The 24,582-nt window shown below is 47.8% G+C and overlaps 1 protein-coding gene across 4 annotated transcripts in view; it reads right to left on the reverse strand.

The window, feature by feature from the left end:
* Positions 1-2,049: 2,049 nt before the first annotated feature.
* Positions 2,050-24,582, reverse strand: part of CUL2 (cullin 2) — a 42,732-nt gene continuing 20,199 nt past the window's right edge. For all 4 annotated transcript variants that reach the window (XM_040992594.1, XM_040992592.1, XM_040992595.1 and 1 more), the window contains 17 exons: positions 21,312-21,417; positions 19,302-19,384; positions 16,133-16,229; positions 15,926-16,036; positions 14,967-15,129; positions 13,295-13,419; positions 12,416-12,523; positions 11,788-11,847; positions 10,873-11,001; positions 10,690-10,776; positions 9,803-9,955; positions 9,570-9,647; positions 6,605-6,671; positions 5,426-5,631; positions 4,255-4,356; positions 3,275-3,391; positions 2,050-2,597 (listed from right to left, as the gene is read on the reverse strand). In XM_040992594.1, coding sequence (XP_040848528.1) covers positions 2,466-2,597; positions 3,275-3,391; positions 4,255-4,356; positions 5,426-5,631; positions 6,605-6,671; positions 9,570-9,647; positions 9,803-9,955; positions 10,690-10,776; positions 10,873-11,001; positions 11,788-11,847; positions 12,416-12,523; positions 13,295-13,419; positions 14,967-15,129; positions 15,926-16,036; positions 16,133-16,229; positions 19,302-19,384; positions 21,312-21,417 — 1,924 coding nt within the window. In that variant the 3' untranslated portion in view covers positions 2,050-2,465. The remainder of the gene's footprint in view (positions 2,598-3,274; positions 3,392-4,254; positions 4,357-5,425; positions 5,632-6,604; positions 6,672-9,569; positions 9,648-9,802; positions 9,956-10,689; positions 10,777-10,872; positions 11,002-11,787; positions 11,848-12,415; positions 12,524-13,294; positions 13,420-14,966; positions 15,130-15,925; positions 16,037-16,132; positions 16,230-19,301; positions 19,385-21,311; positions 21,418-24,582) is intronic.

Consider the following 24,582-nt stretch of genomic DNA (forward strand, 5'->3'; position numbering starts at 1 on the left):
CAATGGACTTGAACTGGATTCTGACGAGCTACACTACTGCAGTACAGATGACATCAGTGGGGTGGTGGCTGTGGGATTGGGGATGTGGTAAAGGAAATTCCAGAGCCTGTTCTCAGAGGAAGCAGGAACATCAGGTCCCTCCAGCCCCGGGCACCATGCAGCACGCCTGCTGGCTGCTGGAGCTGTGTGCTTGAGCAGCCAAGTGCAGCATCTGACCTCACTCGATCAGGGGGCAAATCTGTGCCACCCATCTCCCTCTTTGTCACTCTGCCTTATAATAAAATTATAATACAAACAAATGTAACATAAAAGCATACAAATAATAAATAACACTATAATAAGCCAATCAATCTTGAACTAGAGAAAGCGCCAATCATACACCAGGGTAAATACTGAAGAAAAAAGGAGTCTGGGCCTGGTGCAATAGCTCAGTTGGCCAATCCTACCCCTTCAAGCATATGGGCACTGGTTTGTGTTCTGGATGCTCGCTCGTGACCTGGGATAGCAGCAGAGGATGGCTCAAAGACTTAGGACCCTGCCCTCACATGGGAGACCGGAAGAGCCTTTGGATGGGCTCAATGCCTACAGTTGTAGCCACTTGAGGATTGAACCAGTACATGGAAGACTGTTGTCTTTCCTTCTCTCTGTAAATCTGCTTTTTCAGGAAAAATCAAAAAGAAAAGAAAAATGTGAAATTGGAAGACTTCATCAACACGTTAGGTCTGGTTGACGGTGAATGTGCAGTATCATCAGTTTGCCATCATGTCCTCTCTAGAAAGGAGAAAAGAAACACGTACGTCATCATGAAGTCATTCGTTTTTCTCTCTTCCACTTTTGCTAGCAGTTTCTTTTCCGCAGTGGAATGCTCCAACTGTCCCCTTGAGAACAGCTGCAGACCAGTAGCTGTGGAAGTGAGATCATATTTACAAAGCACTTAGGAGACACGAAAATAACAAATAACAGCCATGTTTTGGCAACATTAAGAAGTGAAAATATAAAAGTCTGTATTTGATGACACTAAGTAGTTACTGTCTATTTGTTAGGAATAATGGCATTTTTAAGCCTTACCTGTCAGAGACAGAAACTGCAGTACTGTAAATGAAGTGGTTTGCATGTAATATGGTTCAAAATATTTCACCTTAGGGCCTGGCAATGTAGCGCAATGGGTTTAGCCACACCCTGTGAGAGACTTGGATGCTCCCTTCCCGCCCTCCAGCTTCTGATCAAAAGCAGCAAAAGCCAGGGCTGGGCCAAAGTGAAGACATGAGCCAGGAGTTTTATTTGGGGTCTCCCATTAGGTGGTTTGGGTATTTTATGCTGCTTTCCCCAGCCCATCAGCAGGGAGCTGCACTGGAAGTGGAACAACAGCCAGGACATGAACTGGCATGCACATGGAATGCCTGTGTTGCCCACTGTGCCACAATGCCAACCTCTGCTGCGCTTCTGATTCAGCTCTCGGCTACCTGGAGAAGCAGTGGAAGAGGGCCCCTGCCATACATGGGAGGCCCCAACTGTGGCCTTGGTTCAGCCTCAGTTGTTGGGGCCATCAGGGGAGTGAGACAGCATACAGAAGCTGACTGTTCTTCTCACTCTGCTTTTTCCAATAAATAACATAAAACCTAAAAAGGAAAATGTCAATGTCCAGCTTAAAAAAATTACATTCTACAGAGGCAGGAGAGACAGAGAATAAATACGGTACTAAAGCAGAATATGCTAGTGCAACTGTTGATAATTAAATAAATATCTGTGCCTATGTAGCTCGGGCCTGGTTTCCTAGTTACACATTCTGAGCCCACCTGGGACCTCCCAGTGTGATCCAGGCTGTGGGACTGCTGGTGGAATTCCACCCTCAGGACTGACAACACTCACCCCCAGGTTGCTGCTTCCAATGGAGCTGCGGAGCTGTGCCTTCTCACGGTGGCTTCAGGTGGGAGGGAGATGACCGCTCACACCGCTGTACTGCTGGCTTGGCCGAAGCCCAAATGCTCACTGGGAGAGCTTGTGACACTCCCTCTGCATGAAAGAAGGCATTCTATTTCTTTATTTTTCTTTTATTTGACAAGCAGCATTATCATGTTTGTCATTTTAATGTAGATACAATTATTAGGTTATCTGTCATATTACAATATTTAAGGTTTTTTTTTTTATTATTTTATGTCCTTTAAGATACATTAAAAAAAAAAACCGACACATCAACTGCAAACATGAGGGGGAGAAGCATGGCACCCGACCCGATTTCCACATGTCAGCAACACTTCACTCATTCTCTGAACAGAGTTTTAAGAAATGTCATAATGACATGAGCTTGGAATCTTCTCTAGGCATTTTCTTTGACGCTCATGACGTGGCACTGGTGATGTTGTAAACAGCAGAGAAACGGGGGCTGACCAGGTGATGGGTCCAGGCCCGCTTTCCCACAGGACACACCAACGGCACCAGTCTCCGCGCCCATTGGGAGCATGGTCTCACGCGACGTAGCTGTATTCGTCTGCAGAAGCCTGGCTGCGCTCGATGTACTGCTTGTCGATGAGGACCTCGATGCACTTCTTGATCATGCTGATGCTGGGGTTGAACCTGGCTCTAGACTGGCTGATCACCTGCGGGAGAGACAAAGATGTTATACCACGGCCGCCTGCAGGAAAAGAGCAAAGACGTGTGGCCTCCTGGCTGTGGAGTGCCTCCAACTTCTGTCAGACTGAGCACCACCACCCAGGATGGGAGGAGGAGACCCAGATTGTGTAGACAAAAGAGGAAACCACACGTGTCAGGATGGACATAGCAGGGAAAAGCCTGCCATGTGTATTGTGTAAAACTAAAATGCAGAGGTAACCAAGGAAACCCCCAAGAAACCTAAACATATCTCCATTCCCCAACTCCCATCCCTTTGCTCAGAGACCACTGCCTCCAGCCGCGCCTCCAAGCACCCCCAGGGTGGGACTCTGCACGCAGAACCCAGCCACTCTCCTGTGCGTCTGCATTGCCACTTCAACAATGCATGTCTGTCCCATTAGCCCATGGGCCCCATAGGCTGCCGTGTGTCACGCTGCTTACTGCTCTACCAGTGGCGGCCAGTTAGGCATGCCAACATGCTCCATGCTTGCTCAGAAATGAACAGAATCTTTGATGTGACCAAATCCCTTTGACACAGGCTGTGAGAGTCTGTCGCTCACTAGGTTTTAGATCTCTAAGTTGAAGCCCTCCCTGATGTGAAATTCACCCACGGCCTTAGTATATCCGAGACAGGTGTCCCCGTTGCTCCGGCAGCCCCCCTCACCTCTTGGATGAGGGCATTGTGTCGAAGCACTTTCCGTGCCTTCATGATACGAACTATGGCAGCCTGGAGGTACATCTTACGGTCTTCATCGACAGCACTCCTCGTCTGCTCCATTTCCTGTTTTATTAAGGAAAACCAAAATTTGAAGCGTCAGTGAACTGTGCTTGAGAGTGGGTATACATTTCTAATCAAGTTACTCGGAGATGCTATGTCACACAACTACTGCCCAAATATCAACTGCCTGGGACCAGATGCTGTCCCCACGTCCCACGTTCCAGCTGAAAGGTGCCCAGACAGAGGACAGAACAAGTCAATCAACCACCTCAGCCATGCTGGCAGTGAAAAACTGGGCAAACGGGGACTCTACGATGGACTATGTCAATCAGTGGATTCTTCAGCAACCTCATGGTGCTTGAAGTGGTGAAACTGGCAACAATTAAAAACTGTTGAACTATCAAAACCACTTGAGCAAGACCCTCAGAGCATGCCCCACATCAGTGATCTGGAGTGGGAAGGAAACTGGGTGGGGCTTCTCCCTCAATATCCCCTCCTTTACCTCAGATACATGAAGGAAGCAATATGGAAATAATAGTCTTACCCACTTGAACCTGTAGCCCTTGAACCTTTTTATCCTAATTAACTATGTAAAGATTGCCAAAAATATAATAAAAAATGGAAAAGGTTTTTAAAAAAGGCCGATATACAGAGGGGGAAAATAGGGAAGATTTTCTGTCTGCTGTTTCGCATCCCAAGTCTGGAGCTGAGCTGATCTGAAACCAGGTCTCTAGGATCCTGGCTGTTATGAGGCTAGGATTTAGCCACTGAGCCATAGTGCTGATCAGAGATCAACAGAGACCCACCCTTGCCAAGCTGTGTGCCTGGCCGTTGCCTGGCCTCACAGTCGCCGTTGAGCTCCAAGGCTGGCCACTCTCTGATCCCACCCTTGCCAAGCTGTGCGCCTGGCTACTCCCTGGCCATACCTGTGGTGTATCCTTCTGCATCGATGTAGTGATTTTAAACTTGGTTCTTTTACTGCTGAAGTTCATATTTAGTGAAAATGAGGATTCCACATCAATGTCTTCCTGCAGGTAAAATCATTTATTTATACAAACAAAACAATCACTGAAAAAGAGCTTACTGCAAATATGCAATTATAGTGACCCAGCAAAAAGAACTATCTGGGCAAGCTGTATAATTGCTCTTTGTTAAACACACAAAAAAGATTTTAACTGTACATCTGCCAGCATGTGTTATTATTTTCTGCCTAGCTAACACATATGAGTGCTCCACCTTCCAGAAAACAACAGGTGAGCCGTTCTTTTGACCACACCACACAGTGCTATGAGAATAAGGCACAGCTCTGGGTGAGCTGGCTGAGCAGGCTGGCAGCCACAGTCCCCTGTGAGACCCAGGGTGGCCTCTCAGTGGGGCTCCCACCTTGCAGAATCTCAGCTGCTCTAGCTGGAGGAAGAAGCCCCTCTCAGCGCAGTGCTACGGCAGCAGTCAGCCTGAGAAATTCTGTTAATATGAATTGGTCAGATGCATCTTAACAGGATATATATTATTTCTGGGCACTCAAACAATCGCTTGAAAAGGTGAAAAGCAGAACGAAATAATGAAAGTGACACTTTGCTTTATAGTGCCCATATCTGCTGCTCTTCAAGCTGCCTCAAATGTTACCTCGTAACAGACATGCTATGTGCTGGGGCTCCTGTGCCAGCCCGAAGCCTGGCCTTGCTGTTGGGTGCACAGGGCACCTCTGAGGACATCAAGGGAGCAGTCACGCCCCACTGGTGGTTCCAAGGCTACAAAGCTGCACAGAGGAAAGCCTGGCACTCAGTGGGTTAACCGCAGGCTGACCTCTGTGTGCATGTCACAGGCTGCAATGCTCTGCTGCAGAGCCATGAAATCAGGACCAGATCCACAGGAGAACCATGCAGAGAGGGTTCGTGCCAGCTGCGCTACAGACACCTGGTTCACTGGACCCTCCAGAAGGGGCCTCCTCAGCAGCTTTCCACTAAGCTGGCTCAGCACAGCAGATACGCCATGGCACAGCAGGGCCCGCTAGCTGAAGCCCTACCATTAGCTGCAAATGTCCTGAGAGAAAGCATTATGCGGGGCACCCAGGACCATTGGGGATGCGCCACATACCTTTTCTGAGGAGTCATGATTAAGCATCTTCACATCGAGTAATGATTTGATCGTTTTTGTCAGCTCCTTTTCATTCATCTGAGTACTATCTTGGAGCTCCTTGTAGCTCACGGTTTCACTATTGTTGAACGCAAGGAGAACAGCCATTTGGTACGTGGTCACCATGGCAACATAGGGCTTGCCCAGATAGTTCATCTTCACTTCACCTGCAGCCAGGATAGATAGTGTGAGGGGAGGGGGAACTGCCTCTTAAATGCCTGTGAAGCCCTTCCTGCTAACCACGCAGTGGTTTAGCCATACTGGTTCTGTTTCGCTCTGTGCCAGGGGCTAAGGACGGTGCTGTGGGTATAAACATGAGCAACAATCAGGAGGAGGAGGGAATGAGGATAGCATGGTTCCAGCAAGCTCTGTAAGCTTACAGGACATGCTCTGTGGCTCTGTCTGTACTGTGCTGTTTTGCCAGAAGCAAACAGGGATAGGAAGAAAGACAAACAGGCAGGCCCTTTCCCCACCGACAGAGCTGTTGGGCAACTGCTCCTGCAGTCGGGGAAGACACAGCTCAGGCTGGCTGTAGTCCTGCCCTGCTCCATTCCAAATCTACCGGCTGCCTCCCAGGGCATAATGCTGCGGTTCTAGGACACACACATGCACAGCTCACGCCGACACAGTCACGCACACGCCCACACTGCATCTGAGTCCTATAGCATGAAACCTACTTAGGAATGTCTGTGCTTCGTCTGAAACCACCCTGAGAGTGTGCCACCTCCACTAACTTTGGTCAGAGTTCTCAATTAGGATTGTTGGGATTGGGACAACTAGGCGAAAGACTTGTTTGACCTGAAGATAAATCAGAATATAGGATAGGGACAACTAGGGAAAACACTTCTAACCCAATGAATCTTATCCTGGAGATGAACAAAAATTAAGCAGGACTTCCTCAAGAAACAATACACGCGGTCTCATTGCAAAGCCTCATCCTGGTGTAGGCAGTAGCACTGAGGGAACCAGCCTGTCATCACAAAATTCAGAAAATGTCTTAGAAAATCCTATTCAAACATGCTACTCTTGGAATGTGTCATGAACAGCTTGCAGCACATGCAGAGCAGGCAGCCTCTTCCAAAATCAACATGATCTTATCGGGGGATGTTGCTATGCCAGGTACAGCTGGGGACATTTTACCTGTGCAAAGATAATGTAACCAGGTGAGTTTCCTTCCACTGAAATGTTGGCTATAGAATAATTCAAACTGTAAGAGAGAAACAGAAGAAAATCCATCAGCTTAGTGTCCTCATCCCCCGCTTGAGAGAAGCCATGTCCATGTCTGGGGCACACGTGCATCCCAGGAGAACGCTCACCCGGGCAGGCTCCGGCCCAGGGCACACGGGCACCATCTCAGCTCCTGCTGCTAAAGCATGGCCCTGCACTTCTCACTTCTGGCAGACATGCAGCAACAAGGCTACCATCACTTAGGAAGTCTCCTCACCATGCCCTGCCTCTCAGTAGGAATCACATGTCTACTCCACAGAGGGGGCCGACTGACCATGCCGAGTGCCCACCCACCAGGCGGCCTCTGCCTTCGGTCCTTTGGATGTTCTCACACTGACATTGCTTTGGACATAAACGTGGTTCTGAAACTTGCCCACTCCTCCCTCCCTGGAATGGCAGCCCAGGACGACAGGGCTCATGTTTACCAAGCAGCAGCTGCACAGCTCTGTGGACCCAGGCTAACGTGCTGTGCCCCAGTAACACAGCCAGACCCACACCTGAATAGCAGCAACACTGATCTATCAGGTATGCTGCTTGCTGCCTCTCCACAGGGCTGTAGCCTCAGCATGCGATTCAGTTTGCACTTGCCTGCCCCAGGAAACTGAGAAACATTGATTATTTTCCCTCTGTTGGTCAGCAACCCCTCCGCCAGCCCCTCTGCAGGAGGAGCAGCGAATCAGAACACACCCCAGGCACATTCCACAAGTGTGGCCTGAAATCCAAACCACAAATAGATGAATGTGTTGGAAAAGCCCAAAACAAAATTCTGCTTGTGACCTGGAAAAGTAGTTGAGGACGGGTACCCAAAACCTGGGGACCCTGCACCCACATGGGAGACTTGTAAGAGGTACCTGTCTCAGCTCTGGCTATTTTGGCCACGTGGGGAGTAAAGCAGTGAAAGGAAGATCTGTCTTTTCTGATCTCTCTGCAAATATGCATGAAATAGAAGTGATTTTCATAAAAAAAAAGTTGTGCTTCAGTAAGGCAAGGCTAATTTGCATGCCAAAAAGTTCACAATTAGTTACACAAATGGATTTCAGCCCTATGAACTGAGAAGCTGGACTTACTGGGGGAAAAACGCCCTCTACTGGATTTTAGAGAAAACGCACATGGAAACACCCGTATTCCTGAAATACTTGTCAATGAGGAGGCCCAGTGAACTAGCACTGCCAAACAACTGTGTGAAATAAAGCCAGTTCAGTGAGATAAGTTCACTTCCTCTGAAGGGGTGTTAAGCTGGTCACAGAGGTAGGTCACTTCTTAGCCTTGCTGGTGCCAGTGACCACATATCAAAGGCCTTCCTGGTGGTTGCACTGCCCTGCTTTGGCTCACAGCTGGGGTCACATTCTGACCAATGTGCTTTTGTAAGGGCCTAAGTGAGACTTCCCCCAGGCCTGGGCTCCTCAAATCCACCTGGCTGGTTGTACCTCTCTTCATATGACTACCTTACAACTGGAATCACCATTTCTCCTTCGGCTACCATGCTAGCTGCTCCACATGGCTTGTGTTCTTCCTTTTGTGTACCCAGCCGAAAGCTGGACTCACGAGCCTAGAGCTGTGTTATTTGTTTATAATCGCTATTTCAAAGGAACAAAAATTTCCCTTGAAAGATGATATGAACTGCCCACTGCAGGGTCCCAAGGCTTTGGGCCATTCTCCGCTGCTCTCCCAGCCCACAAGCAGGGAGCTCGATGTCAAGTGGGAACAGAGGGACACGAACTGGCAACCATATGGGATCCAGGCATTTGGAGGTGGAGGCATTGTTGAGGCATTGTTCTGGACCCCTTCTTTTTTGTTTAAAGAGTCATTGATTTTTATTGCAGAGTCCAATTTACAGAGAGGAGAGACAGAAAGATCTCTCATCTACTGGCTCATTTGCCAAGCAGCCACAATGGTCGGAACTGCGTTGATCCAAAGCCAGGAACCAGAAACTTTGTATAGGTCTCCCATGTGGGTGCAGGGTCCCAAGGCTTTGGGCCGTCCTCAACTGCTTTCCCAGGTCACAAGCAGGGAGCTGGATGGAAAGTGGAACATGCGAGGAGAGGATTCAGCTACTAGGCTATTGTGCCTGGCCAATCCCATGTGGGATTATCCTCCATTTCTTTCCCAGGCCACAATCAGGTAGCTGGATGGGAAGTGAGCAGCCAACATGAACCAGCACCCACATGGGGTCCTGGCATAGTGGGTGGAAGCTTAGCTCCCTACTACGTCATGAGTACAATGCAGGTGGCCAAGGAGGCAGCGCCATTTGCCTTGCTGAGGGCAGGACAGTACCTGCACGGCACAGCTGTTCTGACTGCAACACAAAGGGCATGGGAGCGAACAAGAACACAATTAACACGCAGAGGGTTAATTTCTGTAAGTCCTACCAATGCCTCACAAAAAAAGCTCGTGTTTTGGAGCCCTGGCTTAATCATGATCTGGAAACTCAAAAATTGCACATTTTCTCATTCATTGCTGAATTATACTAGCATCCATATGGATGCCAGCATCACAGGTCATGGCTTTACCAATACGGCAAAACAATGGCCCCAAGTTTCCACCCAGCCAAACATTCATGCAATCTATCTTTGAACTTCTCAGTGTCACAGCTTTTCCATATGCACTGCCCTAAGTGAAACCAGGGATAGACAAGGGAGAAACATTTTGAAGCACTGGGTTCTAATTTTTCTTTTGGTGTCACAGTTTTGCAACTCAAAACTGCTTAAGAGCATTCAATCTATTGATAAGAAGATACATTCTGACAACAAGGCAACCTGCCACCCCAGCACTGTTGGTTTTCAGGCTGCAATGACTTCAGAGGGCAGATCTGGGCGTCAGACGCAGACAACCCTGGGGAAGCAGCCGCGGAGCCTTGCGTGCACATCCCCTCACTCACCATTTGGACGCTCTTCTCCAGCTCCTGGGGGATGGCGAACGTGGAGGACGGAGCCTGGGTCAGAGGCCACGCGCCAGCCTGAGAAAGGGCAGCAGGGAATGAAACAGATAAGTAGATCCACAGCAAATCCAAGGGTACGCAGACCGGTGCAGCATGAAGCATGATGCTGCGGAAGCTACAGGGGCTGACGCGGAAACACTGCTGAGTGCCAACAAGCCAACACACCCTCATACCTGCAAGACGTATATTTGAAAGCTAATGCCCAAATCTATCACTGTGTCTTGGTTTTTGATGAAATTGTTGAACTTATTGTTGAGGTCAGCACTAACACTCATGTCTGTGTACATCCGATGGAGCTTGCTGGTGAATTCATATCCACAGGCTTGCTGCAAAAGCAAAACAAAACAAAAAAAGTAAAGTCTAAAATAAAGTCAGAGAGGAAGATCTTCCATTCATTGATTTACTCTCCAAGTGACCACAACAGCTGGAGCTGAGCCAATCCCAAGCCAGGAGTTAGCAGCAGCTTCTCCCCATGCGGGTGCAGGGACCCAAGGCTTTGGGCCATCCTCTACTGCTTTCCCAGGCCACAAGCAGGGACCTGGATGGAAAGTGGAGCTGCCAGGACTAGAACCGATGCCCGTATAGGATCCTGGAGCATTCAAGGTGAGGACTTTTAGCCACTAGGCCACCATGTTGGGCCCAATTCACTTGTCTTCAGCAATGCAAAATAACGCATTCCAACATGTCAGTTACTGAACTTACTGAACATAGCAAATAGAAGAGAAAGTTGGCTCAGACTACTCCAGCTAGTCACTTTAAAATGGAAGGTGGGGCACATCCCATATGGGAGAACAGAAATGAATTCCCAGTGGGCTCTCAACTTTGGTCACAGCCCAGCCCTGGCTACTGCAAGTACTTGGGGAATGAATTACCGGCAGGTGGGAGTTCTATTTTGGTCTCTCTGTGCTCCTCAAATACATAAGTAAAACATAGCATTTACAGATCCCATAGTATAGACACATCCTTATACCTTTTACTGGTGAATTCTTCCCTGCTGTTTCATGCAATGCTACAGTGAGCATCATTTTTATGTACTAGTGGGATAATACTAGGACATTACCTTTAATTTATTGATCATGGCTTCTTCAGAGTCCATGGACATAGATAATCCATGAATTAAGCGTTTGGCCAGCATCCGGGCATAGAACTATAGTTGGAAAAAAGAAGACTTTCTATGTAATGATTTGAGGTTCAAATATAAATCAGTTACCCATTCAAGTTAAAACTCCTGCTTACAACTTACCTTTTGAAAAACGTCCTTATCATCGATGTACTTGAAAACAGTAATGAAGCTTGTGAGTTTGTCCTCCACTTCATTCTCTGTCATCCCTTTTGCAGACTTCTTTAGCAAATTGTCACAGTACTTGGCAAGCTCAAAGAGGAAAATGACAGTAAATCTCCCTAACCAGCCATCCACACCCAGCAGGTAACTCTCTCTCTGTCATTCTGTCGTATAATCAATCAATCAATCAATCCTGAGCAAAAATCTTGCCTCATTTTTTGACAATTAGATACCAGAGCAAAAAAAGGAGTCTGCGTGGGTCCTTGCCTTGAATGCACCTGGATCCCATATGGGCACCTGTTCTAATCCCGGAAGCTCCACTTCCCATCCAGCTCCCTGCTTGTGGCCTGGGAAAGCAGTCGAGGACGGCCCAAAGCCTTGGGACCCTGTACCCGCATGGGAGACCTGGAGGAAGTTCCTGGCTCCTGATCGGCACAGCACCAGCCATTGCAGTCACTTGGGGAGTGAATCATCTGACGGAAGACCTTTCTCTCTATCTCTCCTACTCTCTGTGTATCTCACTTTGTAATGAAAATGAATAAACCTTAAAAAAAATGAGTCTTGGTTTTGTACAATGGCTCAATTGGCTCATCCTCCCCTTTAAGCATCAGGAGCCCATATGGATGCTGGTTCATCTCCCCACTGTTGCATTTCCCATCCAGCTCCCTGCTAGTGTCCTGGGAAAGCAGGAGCATGCTTGGGACCCTGCTCCTGGCTTTGGATTGGCTCAGTTCCAGCCGTTATGGCAACTTGGGGAGTGAACCAACAGATGGAAGCTCTTTGTCTCTGTTAAATGTACCTTTCCACTTATAAACAAAACCAACATATCTCACACTGCCCCGTTTCTGGTTTTGGCTAGGTTACTTTCACGCTTACCAGCTCAGGAGCTTTGCAAACAGACTTAGGTTCTCTGTAATTGACAACAGATGTGAGGGCCTGGAGAGAAACACGGCAGGTGTCAGCTACAGGCACAGGACTCACGCACACAGCTACCTACCCAGAGCTGTGATCCAACCCACAACCTCAGCACTACAGGTTCACTGCCAAGTGCTTCCACCTGCACACCCAGCTACACATAATCACATGCCCTTTGCCAATGACAAGACAGTCTGCATGCCTCAGTGAAAAGTGAACACAGATAAACCAGTACTTTCTCACAACTCTGTCAGCGCAGTCTCTATATGTATCAAAATTCGTGCTTATAAAATGTATTCAGTTTTTGAGGTACTCAGCAGTTTGCTACAGTTGAAGGAAAAATATTGAAAATTTAAAATCTTCTCATAAGTTACTAGCTTATTGATAATTCCTCTAATATATAGCATAGTAATTCCACAATTTAAATAGTCAATTGCTAATTTACAACTTTAATGCTAGTTATAACCTGATTTTCACATTTAAATTAATTACCTAGGTTTATTCTCCATGTCTGCAAAATACAAGCCTAACTGAAACTGCTTAAAGAACAGAGTATGTCACATATAGTTTAAGTGCAACAAAAACTTACCTTATCCAACGCACTCATGAAGTGTTGATCACCATTTAAAACAATGTTGATGAGTTGAATAAATTTACCATGGACTTCCAAAACTGACTCCACAAACAGTGTTGGCATCTTAATATTAAAGAAGAAAATCACATTTTAGAGAATAAACTTAGGCTGATTAAAGTCCCTAGTGGAATTTTCCTGTATGCAAACGGTTTTTTTCACTTTCTCTGCAAAGTCTAGAACCTGGGCATTCATATTAGCTTGTTACTGCTGCCCAGGCAGGGTGTGAGCTCCACCATGGGTACCCACTAGACACTCTGACCCACTCGGCCTCCCCTTGTCTCAGAGGGATGTCAAATACACACCGACTTCCTGCATGGTTACTGAGGGCAATGCAGGAGAGTACAGGAACCCGTGTCGCTGGGCTCTGCGGCTTGGAGGCCTGATAAGAAGGACTACAGGCTGGTGCTCCAGGCCTGCACCTTGGCAGCAAGGGCAACTTGTGCCAGAAGGCACGTGGCTAGGATGAGCCCGGAGAACACAGGCACCTGGGCTTGAGGGTGTCTGTGTGGGTACTCGGTCTAGCACACAGACATGTGCAGGAGGCAAACCGTAATCTCAATCTGCCTCCATGACCCACGATTGCCACTGCGACCCTCAGTCACACAGAACAGATGAGTTTCTTGATGGGAAGTCCAAGTGCGGAAGGGATGTGTCAGCATGGTTAGGTGGCAGTCAGTCTCATCCAACACCCTGCCACTAACACGCAATTTCCCAAATTCTGGGATTAAAGCATCCACATAAAGACACCCCGTGTGTTGGTGAAGACTTTTTTCCTCACCTCTTCCTACGATAAAGTGAAGAGGATAGCTCCCCGTTCCCTCCTACCCAACTCACATTTTCCTGAGTGAGGTTGCTGGTTGCTCTAAGGCCCTCGTCATGGATGTGATTTTGCAGCTCTTGAATCATATGAGGTAACCCAGTGGACACGGCACGGAGTAAGACATACATATTCGCCATGTCTGAGGGAAGAAAGAAATATCCAAAGGGCTCTCACTCGTGAGGTGGCACACAGTTCAAAACACACCAGGTTCACCTTTCCTGCCCCACCTCTGCTCCACTCCTCTTCCTGCGCCCACTCCTGAGAAAGCCTGCTGCTGCTCAGCGCCTTCCCACACACAGGCAAACAGGCGCATTCTCCCCTGGTCTCCTGCTACTCAAACAGAGGAGTGTTTTTCACATATTTCTTACAGAGCAAAATTTAATTTAGGGGGTGGTTTAGGTCACCACAGAAAGCACTTCCACGAGTTTGGAAACTCCATTAGAGATATATTGCAATCACTAACAAGTGGATGGCAATTCAGGGCCTTCCAACCTCTCAAGATTAGAAACATCGAGATTAACCACTGTGTAGGCAAGAATATCTGTCGCTAAAAGCACGTTTGCTGAATCCAAAAATGCTGTGGACAGACAGCAAGAGTCTGTCTGGCACTGAGGGGACACAAGCTCATCTCTGTATAGGCCTTCAGGCTGCACTATTTACATACTTACAAGAGCACACAGGCACAGAACGGGAAGCTCTCTTTTGCAATGCTGGCATCCTGTACTTGAACATGAATGAGTTCTGACTGCTCTGCTTCCAACCTAGCTCTCTGCTGGCATGTTGGGAAGGAGGCAGAGTGATGGCTCAATGGCCTGGGTCTCTGCCAACCACTTGGGAGACCTGGGCAGAGTTCCTGGCTCCTGGCTTTGGCCTGGCCCACCACTAGCTATTGTAGGCATTTCAGGATTGAACCAGCACATTATAAAGCTATTAAACGTGTATCATAAGCTTTCTGACACACAGTCAAATCTACACTACCAGGCCAATAGACAAGCATCACCCAGGGCCTGAAGTCCACTCAAGCTCTTTCCAATCCCTCCTTCCCAGGCTTCTGCTGCACTGAACAGGACACCAGTGGATTTGTGTGCAGCTCCTCTCAGAGCCTGTGCTGTCTGCAGCCTGAACATACTCACTCATTGTCTGAATGTGCTGCACTATATCCCCTGTGGACTTTTTCAAAGTGGCTGTTGTGAACCTGTATAGCCACTTACCACTCCTCACACTGATATTTCGATATGACTTGCATTTGCAGCTCCCTACTTTAAAGAGGTTGGGTTGGGTTTATTGTTCTTCTGGAAATGCTCTGCAGTATTCAAGTTTCTCATCATCTTACATTTTGTATATAATCCTTTTTCAGTGACTGCTGTTGTTTCATTTTATTTGAAAGACACTGAGATCTAATCGTTGCTTCACTCCCCAAATTCCTGAAACAGCCAGGCCAAGGCCAGGAGTGGGGAGCTCCACCTGGGTTTCCCACACAGCTGGCCAGGACCCAAGCACCTGAGCCACCACTGCTGCCTCTCAGAGCTTACATGAGCATGTAGCTGAGTTAGAAGGAGAGAAGCTGGGACTTGAACCGAGCACTCATACAGGATGTGTGCGTCACATGAGGCCACTGCACTGCTGTGCCAAAGCCCATTTCGTAAGAGGGTTGGTTCTATTTGCATTTATGTCTGGCACACTCACCATTTTTTTTCTCTTGTCGAATGATATTATGACACTCTGCATGCAAGAACTGTAAGTGGTCTGCTACCATCCGCTGCTCACATTCATGAATCACTTTCATATATGAGCTTCCATTTAAGTATTTTCGACATCGAATTTCTTCATCTTTTAATCTACCTAGGACCTACAGAAATATAGTCTTACATTCATGGATTACTAGTAAGCATTGCGCAAGCAGTCCAAACGTCAATTCTAGACATCAATGCACAGTATCACCCACCAGCATCACAGTTCAAAGGCCTACAACTGTCCAATGCCAAGGACAACATAGGCTGCAGCAGAGGGAACCAGGACAAGCATTCTCCATGGGATCACTCCCCATCCTGAGAGGCAGTCTACTGGCTGGACCACGCATGCAAACACAACTAACCCACCTGTGCCTCACTCTGTGTGAAAATGGAAACCAACAAAGGATGTGCACAAGTATTACATATTAATAAACAATTAAACCCTAACTGCATGATAGTAAAACATTCAGTTTACAATCAAATATATAAAGACTGCTACTAAAGTTTAGCCTATATAAAAAGCTCCAAGCTGTAAACAATTGATTAACATTAACTGACAAGGAATTAACTGATTTGTAGTTCAAAACAAAAGGACAGCAATACTACTGCAATGAAAACATGCATGGATGGCACAATTGTCAGGCTTACAAAGCACTGTACGCTATGAAGCCGTGCAACTAGTTTCTTCTCTTTTTCATTTGAGAAACGAAGAAACAGCTCCTATTCAACCTCCTCAAATGTCCCCCGAAAGCCAGGGTTGGGCCAAGCTGAAGTAAGGAGCCAGAATTCTACCCAGGTCTCCCATGTAGGTGGTAGGGACCACCTGCTTGCCATCACCTGCTGCCTCCTGGGACACACCCACAGCAGGCACCTCAGGGAGGTACTCTTGACCAGCTAGAGTCTGGCTCTTACCTTTTCCATATACTGTGAGCAGTTTGATTCTTGTAATAAATTTGAAGCTTCTTGTTTGTAATACTCTCCTGTTTCGATCAGAAAGGGAGACTCAAAGATTTCCTGATAAAACTAAAGAAACCAAATAGCAGATTAGAAAGAAAATGAAACAAGCAATTTAAAAATTCAAGGTCCTGATGATGTAAGTTTTTAAAGGAGGTGCTTTACCTTTAAGGGGAATTTTTTCTTATACTGTTCAACATGAACAAAGGAGTTAATAACCCCGTGGATTACTTTCTGGTTTGGGTCTTCTCCACCACGATCACTGAAATAAAGCACAGCACAGACAGCCTTGAGAACACGGTCCCCTGGGACTCCACTGGCCAGTCCCGCCATCTCGCACAAAGCTCAACACGTGCCGGAGCTTAGGAACAACGTTCAGTTCACACACACACAGGAAATGCCATTTAGGTAAATAAAGGCTCTGAGCATAAGGGTATTAGGTCACACTATGGTGCAAGGGTTTACTGCTGCGGCTAGGAGAATGCAAAAAGCACCTGCTACAAGAATGCCAGTCTTGGAGGCATCCTGCAGTAAACGGAGGCCCTACACCACCTGTCCCCCAAGAAATGACTGACAGCTAGCTTCAGGAACAAGACAGATATCTGGTGACCAAGCTGGGAATATTTGTATCTTCCCTTACACTTCCTTCCTAAGATCTTCTTAAACACTGATGTGACATGTGCCAAGTTACTATGCAATTGAAGACACTACCTTTTTACTTCATTTTTTTTAAAGATTGATTGCAAAGTCAGATATACAGAGGAGGAAAGAAAGAGAGTAAGATCTTCACTCCCCAAGTAGCTGGAGCTGAGCCAATCCGAAGCCGGAGCCAGAGGCATCTTCCAGGTTTCCCAAACAAGTGCAGGGTCCCAAGGCTTTGGGCCTGCTTTCCCAGGCCACAGGCAGGGAGCTGGATGGAAAGTGGGGCCACTGGGATTATAACTGATGCCCATACTGGATCCCGGCACATGCAAAGCGAGGGCTTTGGCCACTAGGCTACCGTGCCAAGCCCAAAGATGAATATTCACTGCTATAATTACAGAAATCAAAAAATGGGTAAGGAAAAAAAAAATTGTCTTCCCTAGCACAGAAACTGACTCCATTACTAAGTCCAGGTCAACCCAAAGGCTGTGTATTCCTAGGGTTCCTCCCTGCTGGCCACCTGCCACACACCTGCAGCCTGTGTCTGAGTTAGTGACTGTCCCTTCCTCTTTTCGGAGGACCCAAGGATTGAGTAGCACTTAACAAAAGCACCGAGGCGGTCAGCTTTGTTGTTGCCAGTCCTTACTGCATTCCGATTCTAATGTTACTTAGCTGAGTGTGCTAGGCAAAGTGTTTGCTCATGTATGAATGTGCCTACACCAGTCCAGCCAGGGAGCACCAGCCACAGCCTGTCTCAGCCTCACAAGGAAGGACACCATCATCAGGCTTGCTTCCCAGGCTTACTCCCAGCAGTCCACCTGCAGCTGACACACACGATCCGACTCCGCATCCCTGCTCGGGACATATCACTGACCATGGCCAAACGAACTCTGCCCACAGTGACCACCATCTGCAACAGGCAACGTCGGGGGGACTGAAATTCTCTGCACACAGCCAGCTCCTCCAGCAGGTTCCAAGCACCAGGAAGGCTTCCTGCATTGCTGCCCGTGCTGCCCAGGCCCAAGTGAGCCAACCAGGGCCTGTGCTATTCCTAGCACCTAATGAACCAACTATCCTCCCTACAGCAATCATTTGTGAGCTCAGAACCCAACCTTTAAGATCAAATGAATAAATTAGAGCAAAAACAAGCCCGATGTGCAAGTGCTTGCCTGAGACTGAATGCACACTGACCAACCCGGCTTGTGAGGCTCACTGACGTGAAGATTTGGTGAGACAGCAAGGCAGATGAACTTCACTTATGTGTGAGACTACACAACCTCAGGAGGCTGCTTCTCGCACAACCCCAGGAGGCTAGGGAGAAGGCTCCTAAGTTGCAATGGAAGAAGACAGGAATACAGATGGAAACCACCTTGCAGGCCTTCAAGTGACAGCTGGAAACAGAAGCCATGCGTGGAATCATAATGGCCTGTTTCACAAGCACTGGCCTCTTAGTTTGTAGGTGTCCACGCAGGCCCCTTTTCACAGCAATGCTCCAAGATCTACACTAAGTTAGCCCAAAGCACACTGCAAGCTCTGACATGCTTGCAAACCTTGTTGCTGACGTGTAACACTTGGAAAATTAAGTTCTAGGTGTTACAAGCATTCACTCCTTGTTTACAGTGAGAACAGGGGGTACTGCAAATTGGACACAAATCCTGCTCCCCAAGAGCTGAGCTGTCTGTATCCCACTGCTGCAGCTGCCCTTGACCACAGAGAAATGAAAAACAGAGTAGAAGATAACAGTGCGGTACATGATAGAGAAGGCCTGGACCGCAAGGAGGGTGGCACAAGTGGTGATGAGGTAGGTAGGTGGCACTGAAGCTGGAGGGAGTGCAGGGACGACCAAGCCAGGATCCAGGAGCCTCCTCCAGGCCTCCACAATGGGTGCAGGATCCCAAAGACTCGGGCTATCCTTCGATACCTTCCCAGGCCAGAAGCAGAGAGTTGGATCGAAAGTGGAACAGCCAGGACTTGAACCAGTGTCCATATAAGATGTTGGTGCCACCAGGTGGAGGATTAGCCTGTTGAGTCATGGCACCAGCCTCAAGGATTTTCAACATGATGAAAATAGAGCGCTGGTTTCCTTATCTGTAAAATGTGGGGTCAATGTGAGGAACATGTGACTGGGGTAAAGCATGCCTAACAGCACACTAAAGAGAAATGATACTGTAGCATCAGACAGGCCTCATCCTTCCTGTACCAGGGCCTCCCTGTCCTGTCCCACTGGCATGGGATTCCTCAGCACACATGTGCTGGACTCAGAGCCACAGCCCAGACCTGTTCTGTTCCAAGCTGTGCAAGGAACTCCTGCACCCCTACACTTCTCACACAGCCACCTGGGAGGGAGGCAAGTTCTCCACTGCCTGGTTGGGGCTCAGCAGTTATAGCAAACCAGGAGAACCTATCTCCTGGCCCAAGAAGCTTGGGACTTCACCTGGGACTAGGGGCAGTGGGATGCATGGTGGGGAGGGCACAGGCACCCAGCCCCTGGGCATCCATTACCCAAACATTTGAGGATGCAAGACAAGACTCAGTGACAACTTTAGAATACCAACACCAAGCAGAATGAGATACAGAGAAAAAGGAGGCCTAAACTCTATGCCAAACAACATGAGCACGCTGCCAGCTGGGCAGGGGGAACTGGAGGGTAGTGCCAGGCGAATGGGGCAACCCAGAAAACAACAGCACTCACCTTTTGATTTCGCGGAGTAGCATTCGGATGAGCACGGACTGAAGTGGCTCAACCATCAACTTCCGCCACATGTCCAATGCCAGCTGCCAGGAAAGCAAAAGTCATCAATTCAAAACTGAATCACTCAAAGACTTTTAAAAATAAAATTATTCACCAATGAGAATGGAAAAATCACGTTACAGACATAAATTGTGAAAAGAATCGAAATTCTTTTTTTATTGGAAAGTCAGATATACATAAAGGAGGAGAGACAGAGAGGAAGGTCTTCCGTCCAATGGTTCCCTTCCGAAGTGGCCGCAACAGCCAGAGCTGAGCCAATCCGAAGCCAGCAGCCAGGAGCTCTTCCAAGTCTCCCACATGAGTGCAGGGTCCCAAGGTTGTGGTTTCCCAGGCCACAGGCAGGGAGCTAGATGGGAAGTGGGACTGCCGGGATTAGAACCAGCATCCGTAAGGGATCCTGGCTCATTTAAGTTGAAGACTTAAGCCGCTGTGGGGATTACATAACAACTGTCACCCGTGAGATCCCAGAGGACTTTGACCAAAATAGACCACCGGGTCCAGAATCCACATTCTTATACAAAGTGAGAATCAACATACCTCATTGATTCTTACAAAACAGCAACGTGCCTGGCGCAGTTGGTGGGCTATGGACATGGTCTACCAAACTCTGTTGGCCTGCAGGATAAGTCCAGTCTCCTCGTGGCTTTTGGGGCATTTTTCTGAATACAGCCGGGCACCACTCTATATGCATCTTGGTTTTTCTCCACTGAGTAAAATGGCATTTAAAAATTTACCCACACATTTATCGTGGTGCTGGCGCCATGGCTAATCCTCCACTCTGTGGCAGCAGCATCTCATTTGGACACCTGTTTGTGTCCCACTCGCTCCTCCTCCGATCCAGCTCTAGGTTTGTGGCTTGAGTAAGCTGCAGAGGATGGCCCAAGTCCTTGGGATCCTCCACCCAACTGAGGCTTCTGGCTCCTGCCTTTGGATCAGACTGCCTTGCTCCAAATGAGACCTGGAGTCTTTTATGTGTGTCTGTGTGTTTATGTGTTTTATACTGTGGTTAGTTTCTTCACAGTGTTTTTATCATTCATTTACTTGAAAGGTACAGTTGCCAGCTGCAGAGACAGGGAATACACCTTTCATGTGTTGGCTCACATGGCTGTAACAACTGGGGCTGGGCCAAGATGAAGTCAGGAACCAGGAACCCCATCCAGGTTTCCTGTGTGGACAGCCTCTGATGCTTTAGATATACCAGCAAGGTTTCCGGCTTTGCTGTTCATATTTAAGCTTTTGCATGTTAATACTTTCCCCCATCCAGAGGGAAGAATATTCTAGTACCAAATCGAACCTCACCCATGTGGGTTAGGCTGCAGCCTCTTTTTTTTGTCTCCTGTGGTGCATTTTCATTCTGCATCATGGTTCAGAAAGAGCAAGGAGCATACTTCAAGCTGTGCACAAACATGGTTGGCATCCAGGACGTGCTCGGGCTTGCTCTCAGGTATCTAACGAAGCCCACTCCTTGACCTAATTTTTGTAATTAAAGTCACCTAAGTTGCCTTCGTTTCAATGAGTTCGCAACAGTGTCCTCTTGCACAAGAGCCTAACATTCCCATCTGCTCCACTCTCTGCTATGGGCAACCTCCCACCCAAAGAGGTTTGCAGTGCTCAGCCATGCTCAAAGCCCAGCAGAGCAGAACACAGGTCTCCAGCCCAACTACACAAAGCACGCACAGTCACACCAGCCAGTGTCAGGTGCTGGCAATGAATGGCTTAAACTAAACATTTCATTGTTTTTACTCTCAATTTCTCATTTTTAATTCAAGTGACAATGTGCTTGTTCCATCTGCAAGCTCGTGCCTCCTCTATTCTAGGCTACTGTCCAATCACAGGAGTCTCAGCCGTTTCCAAATAGCTTTTGTGAGCTTTCTAAAATCTTGACAATTCTATCATGGTCAACTCAATCATATTAGCCACATGGATGAAAACACGTAAGGAATTTCCTACCTCTCCTATTTCCATAAGAGGTTCATTCATATCTACACCGCCATAGCCATACTGTAGATCAGCTTCTGTCAACTTATTCTTTTTAATGAACTGAGTGTTCAGATACCTGAAAAACAAACGTCAATATCATTGCATGTTAGGTCAAAAGCAGTAAAAAGGAAATAATTTGCAATTTAGAGCAGCAATTTTAATATGTAAGTTAAAAAAAATGCCACCGTGACCCAGACTCACTTACAAGAGGGCTTTGCTCTTACACTTCCAATACCTGGGAGTTAGCCTAAAAGTCAGCATAAAAGTCACGGCCCATGGCATAGTGCCAGCTTCCTGCCTGTGCCTGGAAAGCAGCAGTTCCTCCCGGCCACCAGGGAAGAGCTGGACGCCCCAACTCCTGGCTCCAGCCTATGCCCTATGAGCATTTGGGGCACGAACCCTCCGATGTATAGGCACTCTCACATCCTCTTTCTGAAACATGAGCGCAGCTGGGTGGGAGGAAGACCCCAGCTTTAAAACTTTGTTTGCTGGGCCTGGCAGTGTGGCCTAGCGGCTAACAGTCCTCACCTTGAACACACCGGGATCCCATATGGGCGCTGGTTCTAATCCCGGCAGCCCCACTTCCCATTCAGCTCCCTGATTGTGGCCTGGGAAAGCAGTAGAGGATGGCCCAAAGCTTAGGGACCCTGCACCCGTGTGGGAGACCCGGAAGAAGCTCCTGGCTCCTGGCTCCTGGCTTTGGATTGGCATAACACCAGCTGTTGCGGTGACTTGGGGAGTGAAACAATGGATGGAAGATCTTCCTCTCTGTCTTTTCTCCTCTCTGTATATCTGACTTTCCAAATCTTAAAAAAAAAAAAAAAAAACACTTTGTTTGCTAATTCTGAAACTCCTGTTGGGAAGTCAAGGTAAAGTTCCCTTTTCACTTTCTAAAGCCTCACTCAAGTTAGTTCTCTGTATCAGGAGAAAAAGTCATAGCTGGTAGGCCATGAATTGACTGCTGACAGCCATCAGCCAGTCATCCAGAGCAATCAAACCACAAAGGACACATTCCAGGGATGCCAAGGTGAAGACCTGGGACAAATTAAGGACATATGGGGTGAACACCGAGCTCCACGCTCAAGTGACATGTGTATACTCAGGGGGCACCCTAGGTGCCATCGGCACCTCCTAGACACCCTTCTGAAAGGGCCTGCCAGTGTGGGAATGGTCACTGCTGACACACTAGGCAATGACCAAGGTTAGGCAGGCAACAACACGCTCCTCCCAAGGTCAGCTCTGCCAGAGTGAAGGGCCCAGGGGCATTCAGAGTGTATGGCAGCTCCACCAGCAAGCTTGGCCTACTGTGTGTGCAGGATTCCTTGCAGCAGGACATTCAATGTGCTGCCACACTAATGTGACATTGGACTTGGATACCCACAGCTTCACTGGACCATGGGACATTCAGCTGACCCAGCCCAGGGGTTACTAAACCGCATTCCGTGTTTAACTTCTGTCCTCCTCATCCTGACTTGGACTTTCCTGTTGTATTTCCAAGCATGCCTTCCCTCGGAAATAAGGACGAGAGTGGAAGGCCAAGCAAAGCTAGCCAGAAAGTCCTCTGGCCCGTTCACTGGGACTCAGAGCAAACACAGCATGCTCTGCCTCTAACCTAAATGCTTCTTTACAAGATTTTACTTGAAAGGCAGAGTCACAAGTTTTCTTCCCTGATGACGGTAACGGCCAAGGTGGACAACTGGAAAAAAAGCCAGGATTCTGGAACACTATGTGGGTTTCCCACTAGATGCCATCTTCCACTGCTTTCCAAGGTGCCCTAGCAGGGAGCTGAATCAGAAGTGAATAGGAGCCAGAATCATAGGCACCAGCTTAATCCACTGAAATACAATGCCAGCCCTTCCAGTCTAAACTGACCATAACTTACCATAACTTATCACTCCAACTAAGCAACAGTTGAAAACACAAGGCCATCGCCTCTTGAGAATCTAAAGTCCACAAAGAAAGACTCCAGACGATGTCCAGAACAGAAGCTGGACAAGAGTCCCTGGAACACACTTATCCAATAAATGGAAGGCATACCAGACAACGGGAGAGCTAATGCTGATAACAGAACACAGATTTGGGGAAAGCCTGGATTCTGAACCAGGAACCAGAAGTCATCACTAACACCCCTTTGGATCCCATCCAGGTCAGACACAGGGTTCAGCACATAACCTAGTGGGACCTGACGAGACAGACGTGTGCTTCACACAAGGAACTGCAGATGGGCAACACCCTGGCCATTCCAGGAAGCCCACCTGGATCCTTAGACTCACAAAGCCCACCCTTCCACTTTCCTCCAATCACATCCTCTCATTTCCTTCCATTCCGAAAGCCACTCACTCAGTCTGCTGGGATCACGTGCCCCACTCCCATAATGGGTCCTACCAGCAATTTCTGGTAATCTCTAATTATCTCAAATTTCTCCCTTAAAGTAACATTTCTCTATTCAGAATTCAATGGCAGCGCTATTATACAGTTTAGCTTTGTATTCACTAACCCACTTCCCAAAGATATTGTCACTTAGATGAGGGAAAGATTCTTTCTCTCACTGAATAATCTATTTTTTCTCATGTTAGATTCTGATTCAAAATGATAAGATTTTTAAATAAAATTGCAGTGCCTGGTGCAATAACATAGCAGTTAAAGTGCTCGCCTTGCACACGCCAGGATCCCACATGGTTACTAATTTTGGCAGCCCTGCTTCCCATCCAGCTCCCTGCTTGTGGCCTGAAAAAGCAGTCGAGGATGGTCCAAAGCCTTGGGACAATGCACCCACGTGGGAGACCTGGAAGAAGCAATGGCTCCTGGTTTTGGATTGGCTCAGCTCCAGCCGTTGTGGCCGCTTGGGGAGTGAGCCATCAGATGACAGTTATGTAGAAAGGAGGCTTGGTGTGGTAGCTTAGTGGCTTAAGTCCTCACCTTACATGCGCCAGATCCCATGTGGGAACCGGTTTGTATCCTGGTGCCCCACTTCCCATCCAGCTCCTTGCTTGTGGCCTGGGAAAGCAGTCAAGGACAGCCCAAAGACTTGGGACCCTGCTCCGTGTGGGAGACCTGGAAGAGGCCCCGAGCTCCTGGCTCAGCTCTGGCCATGGCAGCCACTCAGGGGGTATATCAGGAATATCTTCCTTTCTACATCTCCTCCTGCCTGTACATCTGACTTTCTAATAAAAATAAATAAATCCTTTTAAAAATTTTAGCTGTTTCAATCTACTCTAGAATATTTATTTTCACGCCAATA

The sequence above is a fragment of the Ochotona curzoniae genome, unplaced genomic scaffold (assembly GCF_017591425.1).
Source record: "Ochotona curzoniae isolate NIBS_2020 unplaced genomic scaffold, NIBS_Ocur_1.0 contig_78, whole genome shotgun sequence".
Classification (NCBI taxonomy): Eukaryota; Metazoa; Chordata; class Mammalia; order Lagomorpha; family Ochotonidae; genus Ochotona; species Ochotona curzoniae.